This window comes from Sturnira hondurensis, unplaced genomic scaffold (assembly GCF_014824575.4).
Source record: "Sturnira hondurensis isolate 20B ecotype Veracruz unplaced genomic scaffold, ASM1482457v3 Scaffold0017394, whole genome shotgun sequence".
NCBI lineage: Eukaryota > Metazoa > Chordata > Mammalia > Chiroptera > Phyllostomidae > Sturnira > Sturnira hondurensis.
This window is the reverse complement of record NW_028090025.1, coordinates 368096-381625: the sequence shown is the minus strand read 5'-3', so window position 1 is coordinate 381625 and position 13530 is coordinate 368096. Positions and strand designations below refer to the sequence as shown.

At 38.6% G+C, this 13530-nt stretch overlaps 1 protein-coding gene across 2 annotated transcripts in view; it reads right to left on the bottom strand.

The window, feature by feature from the left end:
* Positions 1-12377, bottom strand: part of RBM41 (RNA binding motif protein 41) — a 120018-nt gene extending 107641 nt beyond the window's left edge. The window contains exons 1-4 of one of the 2 annotated variants that reach the window (XM_037067664.1): positions 12266-12377; positions 8911-9027; positions 8165-8357; positions 7669-7873 (exon numbers count right to left, since the gene is read on the bottom strand). In XM_037067664.1, coding sequence (XP_036923559.1) covers positions 7669-7873; positions 8165-8357; positions 8911-9027; positions 12266-12330 — 580 coding nt within the window. In that variant the 5' untranslated portion in view covers positions 12331-12377. Of the gene's footprint in view, positions 1-7668; positions 7874-8164; positions 8358-8910; positions 9028-11882; positions 11929-12265 lie in introns of those variants that run through there. The other variant, XM_037067666.1, reaches the window with a different exon arrangement.
* Positions 12378-13530: the final 1153 nt, after the last annotated feature.

Sequence of the window (13530 nt, the reverse complement as noted above, 5' to 3'; positions counted from 1 at the left end):
CATGGGGAAGAGGGTATATGTGTGTTTCCATCCCTACAGGTCCTGTCTGGCTCCCAGCTAAAAGGGTGAAGCCTTATCATAAACAAAACAGACATCAAGCTCTGCTACCTGGAGATGAAAACCGATCAGCTGACAGACCAGATGGCCCAGCTGACACTGAACAAACAGAAGGAGAACAGACACCCTCAATGTCATACACAAGTCTGGGCCCGCTGACGAGGGAGGATAGGAGCTGCCCCGATGATGGGGACTGAGGCCTCTTGTGGAGAGGAACAACTTTTCAATGCCCCATAATACTCCCTTTAGACGTGTCTCCACCCCATGGGGGGATATTAAGGCTCTTAATGCTCGAGCTGAGGATATTCTTGCTGAAACTAAAGTGGAAGACACCCCTGAAAACAGGTTTATTGCTTACTTAGCAGTGCTGTCAGCCAATTCAGCTAAAACTTTGATTTTAACTGCCATTATACTTTGCCCTGGGGAGCAGGGCCTAGCTACTGAGGTTAATTCCTCTTATATCTATTGGGCCCACATTACTGATCCACTAGTATTTAAGTTGCATACCTGATGGAATGTTGAACCTCCCTTTTCCACTAATGACACTTAGTGGACTGGAGGAGTATGGATGCCCCCTGATGGCCCACTAGAAGAAAACAAGCAGTGGATACCAGTGCCAAAAAATACAGTTTATGTTACTGAGTATTTACCAGTTTGTTTTTCTGTTCTTACTGACACTTTGTGCTTTCCTTTAAAGGAGCAACTTTACACTGCAAAGAGCAGTACAGTAATTACTATCAGCTTTCCATGGTAACTACTGTCAGCCTGTGTACCCATGAGGGGATTTATCATACTCTCAATCCCCCTCCAGTCCCTCTTTGTACCTTAGACACTAGCCATAAAGACTCAGTCTCTTGATCTTTGTACAGAGGACCAAATGCCACCATTGCTCTCCTCCCCAAAACTCCTTCTGTAGTAGAGAACTGGGGAGCTAATTGGAAGGTACTGGCTGAGCATGGCACAACAATAGTTCTGGCTCAGCCTCAATATCTATATACCAATATGTGGTGGGAGGGGCAGGTACCAGGGCACCTATTATCAGAATTGTTTCTCCCAACCACACTAGCCCTTGGCATTGTAACTCTTAGAAAATGGGCTTGCCTTTTATTGGTAGAAAACACCTGTATATAAAATTTGACTATGACCCTGAAAATGTTTTAGGATGTTTCTACCAGGTTAGCCCTCCAAAAGAGAACTGGGTCACAATTTGTACTTCTCAACCCTATCTATTTTTAGCAACTTCAGGGACAGCCCAGGTTTTTTATAATGAATCGATGAAAATTTATTCTTTGCATGTTCCTGCTGGTTCCATATATGCCACCTGCCTTACTCGTCTCATTATTACTCAATGGTTTGTTGGCACCCTAATTGTATTCATTGTCTCTGCTATAGTTGCCGCAGCTACTGCTGCCATGGCAACCACTGCCCTCATTGATTCACTTCAAACTGCTCATGCTGTTGATATTTTCTTAACCAGTTCCACCTTAGACATGTTTCAAAAGGCCCAGATTGATCAAGAGATCCTGACTTGCTTTTCTGTAGTTGAATCAGCCCTCAACTGGATCAGCAAGTGCCCGGATATGCTAGTGACCCGTCAACAGCTGACCTGTGATCCTGGTTTCTCCAAACTGTGTGTCACCCCACTCCAGTGGAACTCCAGCCCTGGAGCAATACTCCTGGAGCAATATTCAACACTGCCAAGGAGGAGCTTTTTTTCTACCAATTTAAAGGGATGAATTAATAAATTGCCAATGGAATTACACCAGCAGTTGCAGGACATTCAATGCTTCACTAAGCAGATTTTTTAAACACTCTATGATAATCTCATCTGCCTAAATCCAGAAAAATTGGTTTGATAGACTCAACCTGAGACTGAGGGTCCTTGGAGCAGCTGGTTGTTTACTGATTCCACTAATTCTTTGTGTATTTCAATGCATTTGCAAATTATTTGCCCAGGGTCATGTAAGAGGCCAGCAAGTATCAAGTCTTGTGGGCCCCACCACACAGTCCTAACTAAAAAAAAAGGGGGGGGGGTGGGGAATTGTAGGGAAGAGGTTTGTCTGAAAATGGTGAATGTGTCTCAGCCCTGCACTGGAAAGCTGACAGGAACAAAGTGGTGGGCAGGAGCCAGACCCTCAGACCAGTTTTCCTATGGGAACCAGGCCCAGAAAAAGCATACAGACTGTTTTGGCTTGCTCTTGCTAAAACTCCCTCGCCCTGGTCTGAAACAGTAGATGTTTATTGCCTATCTTTAAGGTAATTTCCAAGCCCTGTATAAACTTTCCCAAGGAGAGAGTGTAATCAGCTCGCCACCTTTCCCTTCTGCATTTGTCATTTTCATTTCCTTGATTGTACCTAAAATGTAGACAACAACATTCTACGTAATAGATAATAAGACCCAAGAGAAACAATAAAAGCCTGTCCAGGCAAGGGTCGGGGCGCTCTCCCCTTAAGACAAGCCACCATAGGACTCTCATTTTAAGAGAGTACCTGTACCGTCCCTTTTTCTCCACAGGACTTCTGTAGTCTGTGTGAATTTGTTCATCATATCCACAACACAAAGACCCTGCTGGCCAGAGTCTGCATCAAAATTGTTACATTTACTGATTTCAAAACTTACTACAAATCTGCAGTAATTAAAACAATGTGGCACTTGCATAAACACATACATATATGACTACACCAATGGAATAGAATGGAGAACCTCTTGTATTAACGGTCATATGATTCTCAGAGAGGATGCTAAGTCCATTCAGTGGAGAAGGACAGTCTTTCCAAAAGTAGTACTGAAAAAACTAAACACCAACATTTAAAAAATGAAGTTGGAGCATTATACCCTACACAAAAAAGTAACTCAAAATGGACTAAAGACTTCAATGTAAGACCTAAAACTGTAAAACTCTCAGAAGATAATATAGGAGAAAAGCTTTATGACATTAGATATGGTAGTGATTTATTGGACATGACAGCAAAAACACCAGTAACAAAATAAAAGATTGAGAAAGTGGACTTCATCAAAAATAAAAACTTCTGTGCATCAAAGGGCACTATCACCAGAATGAGAAGGCAACCCATAGAATATGAGAAAATACTGGCAAATCATATATCTGATAAGGGATGAATATCCAGAATACATAAAGAACTCCCACAACCCAAGAGCAAATAAACAAAAAACCCATTAAAAAAAACAGCAAAGGACTTAATTAGACATTTCCCCAAAGATATACAAATGGCCAAAAAGCACATAAAAAGATGCTCAATATCACTAGTCATTAGGGAAATGCAAATCGAAACTACAGGGAAATACCACTTCACTCCATTAGGATGGCTTTATAAAAAATAACAGAAGAAAACAAGTGTTGGCAAAGGTATGGAGAAATTGGAATCCTTGTTCATCACTGGTGGGTATGTAAAATGGTATAGCTCTATGGAAACCAGTATGGTATTTACTCAAAAGATTAAACATAGAATTACTATATGATTGATCAATTCTACTTCTGAATATATACCCAAAAGAACTGAAAGCAGGGACTCAAACAGATATTTGTACATCCGGGTTCATAAGAGCATTATTCACAATAGCTAAATGGTAAAAGCAACCAAGTGTCTATTTAGACAGATGAATGGATCTTAAAAAATGTGATGTATCTATACAATGGAATATTATTCAACCTTAAAAAGGGTTCACCCTGATCAGTGTGGCTCAGTTGGTTGGGTGTTGTTCTGCAAACCAAAAGGTTCCTAGTTTGATTCCCCGTCAGGGCACATGCCTGGTAATGCGTATGAGAAGCAACCAATCGATGTTTCTCTCGCACATCAATGTTTTTCTCCCTCTTTTTTTCTCCTTCCCTTACCTCTCTCTAAAAATAAATAAATATATATTTTTATAAAAGGAAGGAGATTCTGACACATGCTACAACATGAATAACGTTGAGGACATTATGCTAAGTGAAATAAGCCAGACACAAAAGGACAAACAGTGTATGATCCCACATGTATGAGATACCTAGAGTCAAATTCATAGAGATGGAAAGTAGAATGGTGGTTGCCTGGATGGAGGGGGAGGAGGAATGGGGAATTACTGTTTAATGGGTAGAGTTTCAGTTTGGGAAGATGAAAAAAATTGTGTAGATGGATGGTGGTGACGATCACACAACATTGTGAATGTGCTTTATGCCATAGAACTGAACTTTTAAAAATGGTTAAAATGGTGAATTTTAGTTAGCTATATTTTACCACAATAAAAAAATCTGTTCTGCAAAAGATGCAGTTAAAAGCATGAAAAGACAAGCTACACACTGGGATAAATATTTGCAAATCAGATATCCAACAAAGAATTGTAGTTAGAACAAAGAACTCTCAAAAGTCATCAGGAAGAAAATAAGCAACCCAATTAAAAAACAGCAAAAGATTTGGACACTTTAGCAAACAAGATATAAGGATGGCAAATAGCATATGAAAAGATGTCCAACATCATTAGCCACTAAGAAAATGCAAATCAAAACTACAATGAAATACCACTTCACAGCTACTTGAATAACTAAAATACCAACAATACCAAATGCTGACAAAGATGTAAAGCAAGTGTACTCTCATACATTGCTGGTGAAAATACAAAATGATTCAGCCACTCTGGAAAATGGTTTGGCAGTTTCTTATAAAGTTGAACACTTACCATATGACCCAGTAATCCCACTCCTAGATATTTACCTTAGAGAAATAAAAGTTTTATGTTCACACAAAAGCCTGTACAAGGATGTTCATATAAGTATTATTCAGAATCATTATAACCTGAAAATAGCTCAAATACACATCTATGGGTGAATGGATAAACAAACTTTGGAACATCCATACAATGGAACACTACTTAGCAAAATGAATGAACTCTTTGATACGCACAGCTTGGATGAATCTCAAAGGCATTATGCTGAATGAAAGAAGCCACTCTCAAAAGATTACATATCATATGATTCCATTTATATGACATTCTATAAAAGATAAAACTACAGTGATGGAAAACAGATCAGTGATTGCTAGAGATTATGAGTGGAGCTGGGGTGACTACTGATGGACAGTATAAGGAAGTTTTAGGGTGATGGAGCTGTTCTCTATCCTGACTGTGGTGGTGATTACATGAATCTACATGAGTTAAAATTCACAGAATTGTGTACCATAAAAAAATCAGGCAATTGTATTGTAAGTTCATTTCAAAAATAAAATATTAGCTATTATGCCATCATCATCATTATCATTAATAGTTCTGCTTTACTGATTAATAAAATTATTCAAAATTAGTTGTGAAATAGATCTCAAAAACATTAAGGTTATTTTATGCCTGGTACAATAAACTTAAAAGTATAAAGAAAAATCAACAGTACTAAATGTAAAAGTTCTACAACTTCTACTAGCTCCTTTCATTAATATTCTATACCAGGATAATTGCTTCCTCTGGATCATTTCCTAGTAAACATTGTCATATACTGGATATGAAATTAACTAAGTACTCAACTTCGAAGTCTGGGACCCTAGGTTACATTCCTAAATCTAACACTGTAAGAAAACTCTCGACTTGCCTTTTGTGCCTAATTTTATCTTCCTCTTCATTGAGGTCATGTACTTGTCTGCACTTGTCTTTTTGTGGTATGCTGTGAAGGTTTAAAGCAAGGAGTTTCAAAGATAGGAAACAGAACAGATTCATATACCACCCGCCCACCCCCAAATACCAGGCATTGCTCTAAGTGATTTACATGTATTACCTCAATCCTCCTAACAATCCTAATATATAGCTACTATTAATATATTCTCATTTTACAAATGAAGAACTGAAGCACAGAGTGGTAACATGCCCAAAATCTTATAGCTAGTAAATGGGAACCAGAATTTTCCCAGGAGTCTACCTCCAAAACACATGTTCTTAATCGGTACGCTGTAATGTGTCTCTACAAAAGCCTATTCATTTGTTCTTGCCCTTCTTTCACCGCTGCTCTTCCAGATCTATGGTCTCTGACAAATCATTCATTCACTCTCATGGCTTTACCTCTCATCTAAGCACAGATGATTCCTAATTCTGTAGATCTAGTTCTGACCTCTCTTTCCTGAGCTTCAACTGTTGCATTTCCAACTGCCTCTTTGATATTTGCATTTAATGATCCTGCCATTCTCACAAATCCAACATGTTTAAAATCAAACTCATCCTTTTCCTCAAAATTTTCCCATAAAACTTTCTTAATGTCGACAACTATTAAGTCACACAGCCTTGAAATATCTGGATTGCCTTTGACATATTCCTCCTTGAGTCTCACGCAACGAGTTTTACCAATTCTTCCTCTGTAATGTCTCTTACAATCATAGCTACCTCTCTTTCTGCTTCCCTTGCCATCATTCTAGTCCATATCTTCATGCCTAAGCGACTGTGTTACCTCCTAAATCATTTCCCCTGCTTCCATCTCTTCCTTTCTCTCATCATACAGGGTAGGACCAAAGTAGGTTTAAAGTTGTGAGTATGTGAAACATGTAGTTCATTCTATATTCATTATTCTTTATTAATTATTATATTATTTTCCATCAAAACAACTGTAAACCTATACTTTTGTGCCACCCTTTATTTCTTGGTCACCAGAGTAATCATTTTCATATACTGTTTCTCTCATGTTACTCCTGGCTCAAAAACCTTTAAGCGTATCCAAACTAACTGAATAACTAACTTTGTATAGGTCTATACTGCCCACCAAAGAAAAGGTAAAAAAATTTAGCTGCCTCCGCTATCACAACACCCATGAATATGCCATAGTGCTCACAACATCTGCAGCAACTGAAATGCTTTTTCCCTCTGCTTCCTAAATAATAGGTAGTATTAAAGGAACATTTAAATCTTACCTCCTCCAAGAGGCCTTCTTCAGTCATGGCAATACATAGTAACCTTTCCTTCCTCTGAACTCCTACAGCACTTAACAACTGTATCTAGCATTGTTACTAAATTGTTACTAAAATGTCATGTTTCTCTCAAATCGCTGTAATTGGTGCAAAGTCTGGAACCATTTCTTAAACTTTGTGCACCTTCCCCAGTGCCTAGCAAAACTGGTCTGTTAAACTCATTCTTTCTGGTTAAGACAAAGACCATCTCTCTCTCTCTATATATATATATTACGTGAATTTATAGTTTAGTCTAAAGACCTTTTACAACCTAGCCTCACTTACCTTTCCAGTGTCATCTGTAATTCCCTGCTAAGTCTTATACTGCCTGCCACACTGAACTTTTTATTGTTCCGGAGACCCACTAGCTCCTTTTTCAATCCTGTTCCTATTCACCTGTTATCTGTAATGCCCTGTTCCCCTTGTTAACCTGACAAATGCCTGTTAATCCATTTAAGACTTAGTACAAATGTCAATTCTTGACTCCCCCAACTAGGCTTATATATTCTATATTCTGTGCTCCCTGGGCATTTTATTCACACGTCTACAAATAGCAATTAAATACATGACTACACATTCTTCAAGAGTAATGATAGTTTGTCTTTCTCCTACCCCCTTCACTAACTCTTCATATATAATGCCCTGATGGTAAATCTCTCTCAGTGAAAGAACATATCAAAGTCAGTGGCAATCACACACCTTGGTAATAAAGAGCCTTAAGGAAGGAGTGACGATCAGTTCCCTGAAATAAAGACTTTTCTATTTCCATTTCTCGTCGGGACAGCTGTTTGCTCTTTGCAAACCTCTGTGGCAGGCAAAGGATGCGCTGATGCTCTGAGATCCTTTCTTCAATATCTTGAACACAGTTCTGTATTGCTTCAGGGGTTGCCCTCAGTCTTGTCCTCTGAAACCAGAGAAATGAGGGGGCATATATTATAGAGGACACACCCATAAAAGGGATGGTCTGATGCCTCAAGTAAGGAAGAAGATGACCAGAGCCCAGAAATGAGCATTTATCAGTGTGGTAGCTAAAAAGTCAAGGAATAGCTTCTCTTTTTCTTAGGCCCCTATCCTACAAACCAAAGAAGATTCAGACTCAAAACTTAGTTTTGAGAGAACTAAAAATAAAAAGATTCTCAGTGTGAAGTGAAGAGATATTGCTCTTCATTGTCCAGAAAACAATTGCTCCACTCACCTTTTCACCTGAAACATGGCTCTTCCAGATTAAGATTTCTGTTTCATTGAGCCCTAGTTCCCTGAGAGAAGCAGTTTCCTGGTCCTTCTCATGTAGTGTTTGAAACTGGGTCAAAGTCATAGTCCCGGCTGCTTCCTTCCCAAAAGGCTTGTACATAGTACCAGGAGCAAAGCTCTCTTTCTTAGATACACATCTGCAAACCAAGAAGGAAAAGAGTAAGACCATCTTCAGGTTACCCACAATCCACAGAAATGGGGCTCACTATTAAAAGAGGCACAGTGAAACTCAGGCAATTTGTCTTTCATGTCCTATTGCTAGGCTGAAGCACCACTACAACTATACGAATAGTGCCCTCACCCAGGACTAATATAGAACTGAGTCAAATATTTATTTATTGAGTACCTACCATGCACCAGACACTATATTGGGGGCTGAGGATTTAACAGTAAAAAAAGATAAAAATGGTTTCTGCTTTTGTGGAAGAATAGTGGAAGGAGAGATTAAGTAACCAGACAATGACAGTATTGGGTTGTAAGTGCTACATGTGTTAGAGGAAGACGTAGGAAAGGTACTTAGTGGAATATGGGGGAATTTGTAGAGGAAGAAACACAGAAGCAAAACCCTCCTAATATGTAGAAGTGCACCAAGGAAAGGGGGATAGGAGAGGGGTGTTCCATCCAGGCTCTAAGAGATATCACATGGAGGTGAGAATCTATACTTAACTTGTTTACAAAATCAATACTTACTCCTCAATGGACACAGAGGTATCAAGTTGATGCTGAAGGAGGCTTTTCAGCTGCCTCTCCCCTTCTGTTTCCAACTCTTCCAGGACGTGTTCATCGCTTTTCACACAGCTGTTTACCCTGGAATAGATACAGGGATAAATACAGAAAGTAGACAAGACCGTGAAATCTCAAAATACATTTTTTACCTATGTTATCTACCTTTGGTGATCTCATTTGTTCAAAGACCCTTCTCTAATAATTCATTGCCTTTTATTAATCATTATGCAAACATTTATTAAGTACCTACTTGCATACAGCACACTGTAAGGTACTGATGGAGTCAAAGATATTCAAGACATAGTCCCTATCCTCAAGGAGTTTCCAACTTATTTGGGGAGATAGAATATATGTGTGTGTGTGTCTTGTGTGCATGTGCCTGGCAGAGAGGGGAGTGGGAGAAAGGAGAGGAGAGGGGAGGGCAGAGGAGGGGAGAGGAAAAGGAAAAGAGGGGCAAAGAATGACAATACAAAGAAGCATATGTCAAATTAGTAGGAGTTCACAGAAGTAAGATATAATTGGGAGCTAGAAGGATAAATGAAGGAAAGAAGAGGGAGAACAAATATGAGATGTTCTGGGGGATAATGGAAATTTTAATTTAGCTGGCATTACAGGGATAATTAGACTCAGATTGCAAATGGCCTTAAATATACCAACTAAGGGGCCTGGACCTTAATGTATAGGTATTAGAAAGTAATTTATTACATAGTTAAGTGACATGGTACAAGTGATGGTTTAGGAAAAAGAATGTGGTTGTAATATACCTTATGGGTTTGTAGGAAAAAAATCGGAAGAACTATAGCTAAAAAACTATTCGATTTATCAAGGATAAGGTGAAGAAAGTCCAAATTGAAGTGCTAATAGTGGACATAAATGAAGAGCTAGATGAGAGAGGCCTTTTGAAGGTAGGGATCAAAGAGAAGTAAAAGATAAGTTCAAGATTTCAAGCTGTGAAACTGAGTGAACTATGGTACCAAAGAAGGAAAAAGGAAGCTCCACATGAAATAAATGGTTTGGAAAGGGAACATCAGTATTGTTTTAGCTGTGTTGAGTCAACTACCTATTACAATTGAAACACTAGCGTGAAGTTCCAGGAAATACTCGAAGACATAATGAAGGACATAATGAGTCCCAGGTGACAGTATAAGTGATATTGCCTAAAAGGAAAGGGAGATAGATATGAGAGAACCGTTGCACAGATAAGTCTCAGACTGAACACGAAATATCAAGTCATCTGTAGTGTCAGGATCTTGAGCTGTGAAAAAGATCTCCAAAGGAGATCTCCAAAGCATTGAAACAAATGTGAAGGGGTCATAACATTTTATAGCCTAGGTACTATTGTGTAGAAATCTAGGTAATGCTAACATGAGCAAACTCACCATAAATAACTGAAAACACTTAGAGTATAAAGAAATAGAGGAACCACTTAAGTAGGCAACAACAGATTATAAAAGACAAAAAACTGAGCTAACTCCATGAGGAAAATAAATATTAAAATACTTTCCTTACAAAGTAGCTCTTTATTACTGGGACCTAGGGAAAATATCCCTCATAATTATAACCAAGATTTCCATGCTCTAGAAAGACTTATACCTATTTTGGGATATGTTAAAATATACTTAGGCCCAGGGTTTTAGAAAAAATCCCTTTTAAGTATCTTAAGTTTTAGTTATTACTTAGAATTCAGAAACTTCTTACTAAGTTTAAAGTGGCTTTGAGATGAATAAACCATAGCTAAATATATCATGCATCTCAAAAAGAAATGTTGAGTAATAAAAAGCAAGTCACAGAAAAACGTATACAATATGTGTCAACTTATGTAAAGTTAAAAATGAATAAAAGGAGCAACATTTTGTTTAGGGATAAATTCCAAGGTGGTTTTAAAGCAAGAGAATGATCAGTACAAAATTCTGGATAGTGGTCCTCTCATGGGGGAGAGAGAAGCAATGGCATGGGGCACACTGGGGCCTTCTAAGGTACTGCTACTATTCCAGGTCTAAAGCTTGTACTGGGTATGAAGCTATTATTATTATTTAAAGTTTATATATACATTATTTTACATGTATGAGATATATCATAAGAAATATTTTTAGTAAGTCATTTTGAGGCAGGGAAAATAAGAACCAGTTTTCTAAAAGATGCAGAAAGTGACAGTGCAGGAGAGCATAGTATCAGTAAGAATTTTAAACACACCCCCCTATGCCAGAGCGATTATCCTCCTTGCAGAATGAATGCAAAACTAATTTAGTAAGGATACTTTAAAAAGGCTTGTGTACTATTGGGAAGCTCAGGCTTTCAACAATGACCCGGTAATTTAAAGCTGCCATTTCCTGCAAAACCAGTAGGGGGAACTGTTCATAGCACTGCCTTCCTTTTCCTGACCCTAAATCGATTTTGCACTTACCTCCTAAATTTGTAGAAACAAAGTATCACTTACTTTAAGATTTGAAAACGCTACATGCCCGGGAGGGGCGGGGGGCTGAGCGCATCTTCTTTAATACACAAACACTGTAAATAAAGGGCCCACTTTGGTCCCCTTTCTGACAATAAGGTGGAGGGAGGGGGTTGGAGCTGGCCTGGGTTTCTCACGCGGTAGATATCAGTTGGCCAAGACCCTTTTACCTGAGGGGGTCCAAGTGCAATAGGAAGAAGCAACAGCATCCGTCCAGCTCCCTGTGCCCGTGCCGTGGCTTAGAGGCCTGGGTTGGAAGGGCATACCTATGGGAACCGGCAGCGGCGGCAGCGGCCCTTCCTCAACTTTGCCCCACAGGCCCGCCTAGCCTGTCTCCCCTACATCCTCCTCCTTTGTCTTCTCTCTCCCACGAAACCGCACCCAGAGAATGTGACAAACCCCAAACACAAAGTAATAAGAGCCATTTTAAGTTAAAAGGTAAAACAGAGCTCCCTTCGTCGCCTGCTCTCAGACAAGACCTTACCTTTTCATGTTTCCACAGGCCCTTATCTCTAACTTGGGTAAATAGACCGCGGACTTCAAGTCCCAGAACTCTGTGCGGCCGACCCGCAGCAGACTATGCTGGAGTGCAGAGCTCTGGGAATTGTAGTAGCACAGAGCTAAAGAAAGGGGAAGGGAAAGGAAGTATTGAATAACCGATAGGTTGCAAATTGTTCAAATATTTCTCTTGAATTTCTTGTAGAGGTTAAAGGAAACACCCCAAATACCCAGCTCATAAACCGAGAAGTCACCTTTGACTTCTTGACCCTCTCATTCGGTATAACCAAATCCTGGCGCCTTCAATTTCTCTCAAATGTTTCCCTATTCATCATGTTTTTGCTTCCAAAGACTTACTAACCAGCTTACCTGCTGTTTTCAGTAGGGTCAACCAGAGGGTCAATCCACCAATGCAGCCAGAAGTTTGACGACATCACTTGCAATAATGGTTCTCCTCTTGTAACAGAAGCTTACAAGACACTCACTTCCTGAGACTCAGAATTCCATATATATTCATGACTGCGAACATTTTAATTAGACTGAATCAAGAGAGGGATATAGCATAGTGCGTATGAGCATGAACTCTTAGTTCCTGGAAATGGAAATACAAATGATCTCAAATATATGAAAAGAAAGTGGTTTAATCTCACAAGTGGCATGAAAATTTCAAAGTACACTGACTGTAAAAACACCTGACCTATAATCCTCAAAGCTATCAAGTTCATCAAAAACATGGAAAATCTGAGAAACTGTCAGAGCCAAAGGACCCAAAAGAGATGTGGTGATGACTAAAGATAATGTGGTATCTTGGAACAGAAAAAAGGTCCTAGTAAAAACTAAGGAAATATGAATAAACTTGTACTTTACTTAATGATAAGGCTCATGAGCTGTGATAGTTACATTGAGATGTTAACACTAAGAAAAACTGAGTGGAAGTATAAGGAACTCTGTACTGTGCAAATTTTCTGTAAACCCAAAACTGTTCTAAAAAATAAAGTTTATTTTTAAAAAGCACACTAAAGTGACATTTTTGACCTACCAGATTGGTAAACAACCACAAATTTGAGAAAGCACTTGTTTTGTTGAGATTGTGGGGACATAGGCATTCTCAATATATTGCTACTAAGAACATAAATTGGCACCTCTGTGAACAGCAGTTGAAATCATAAATGCACATTCCCTTTAGCATGGCAATTGAATGTGTATGAATGGTATTCCCAATGCTATGTATCCTCACGTATGTATATATATACATATATATTTGTTATAAATATATATATGTTATATATATATACATATATATACATATATATGTTATATATATGTTATATATATATATTTGTTATAAATGCAATGTCATTTATAACAAAATACTGAGAACTGAAATATCTATGATGTGATATATCCATTCAACAGAAAACTGTAGCAGCCCCAAAGATGAACAACTTTTCTATGAAATGCTACTGAACAACTCTAACATATATTTATTGCAATAGCAATGTGCAGAACATAGTATGCATATATAGTATGCTTATATTAGAGTAAAAGTAAGGGGGGAATATGTGTATGTGTTTGGTTATATATGCATTGAATACCTCTGGGAAAACATTCAGACAAGTAGTAAGTGAATGTCT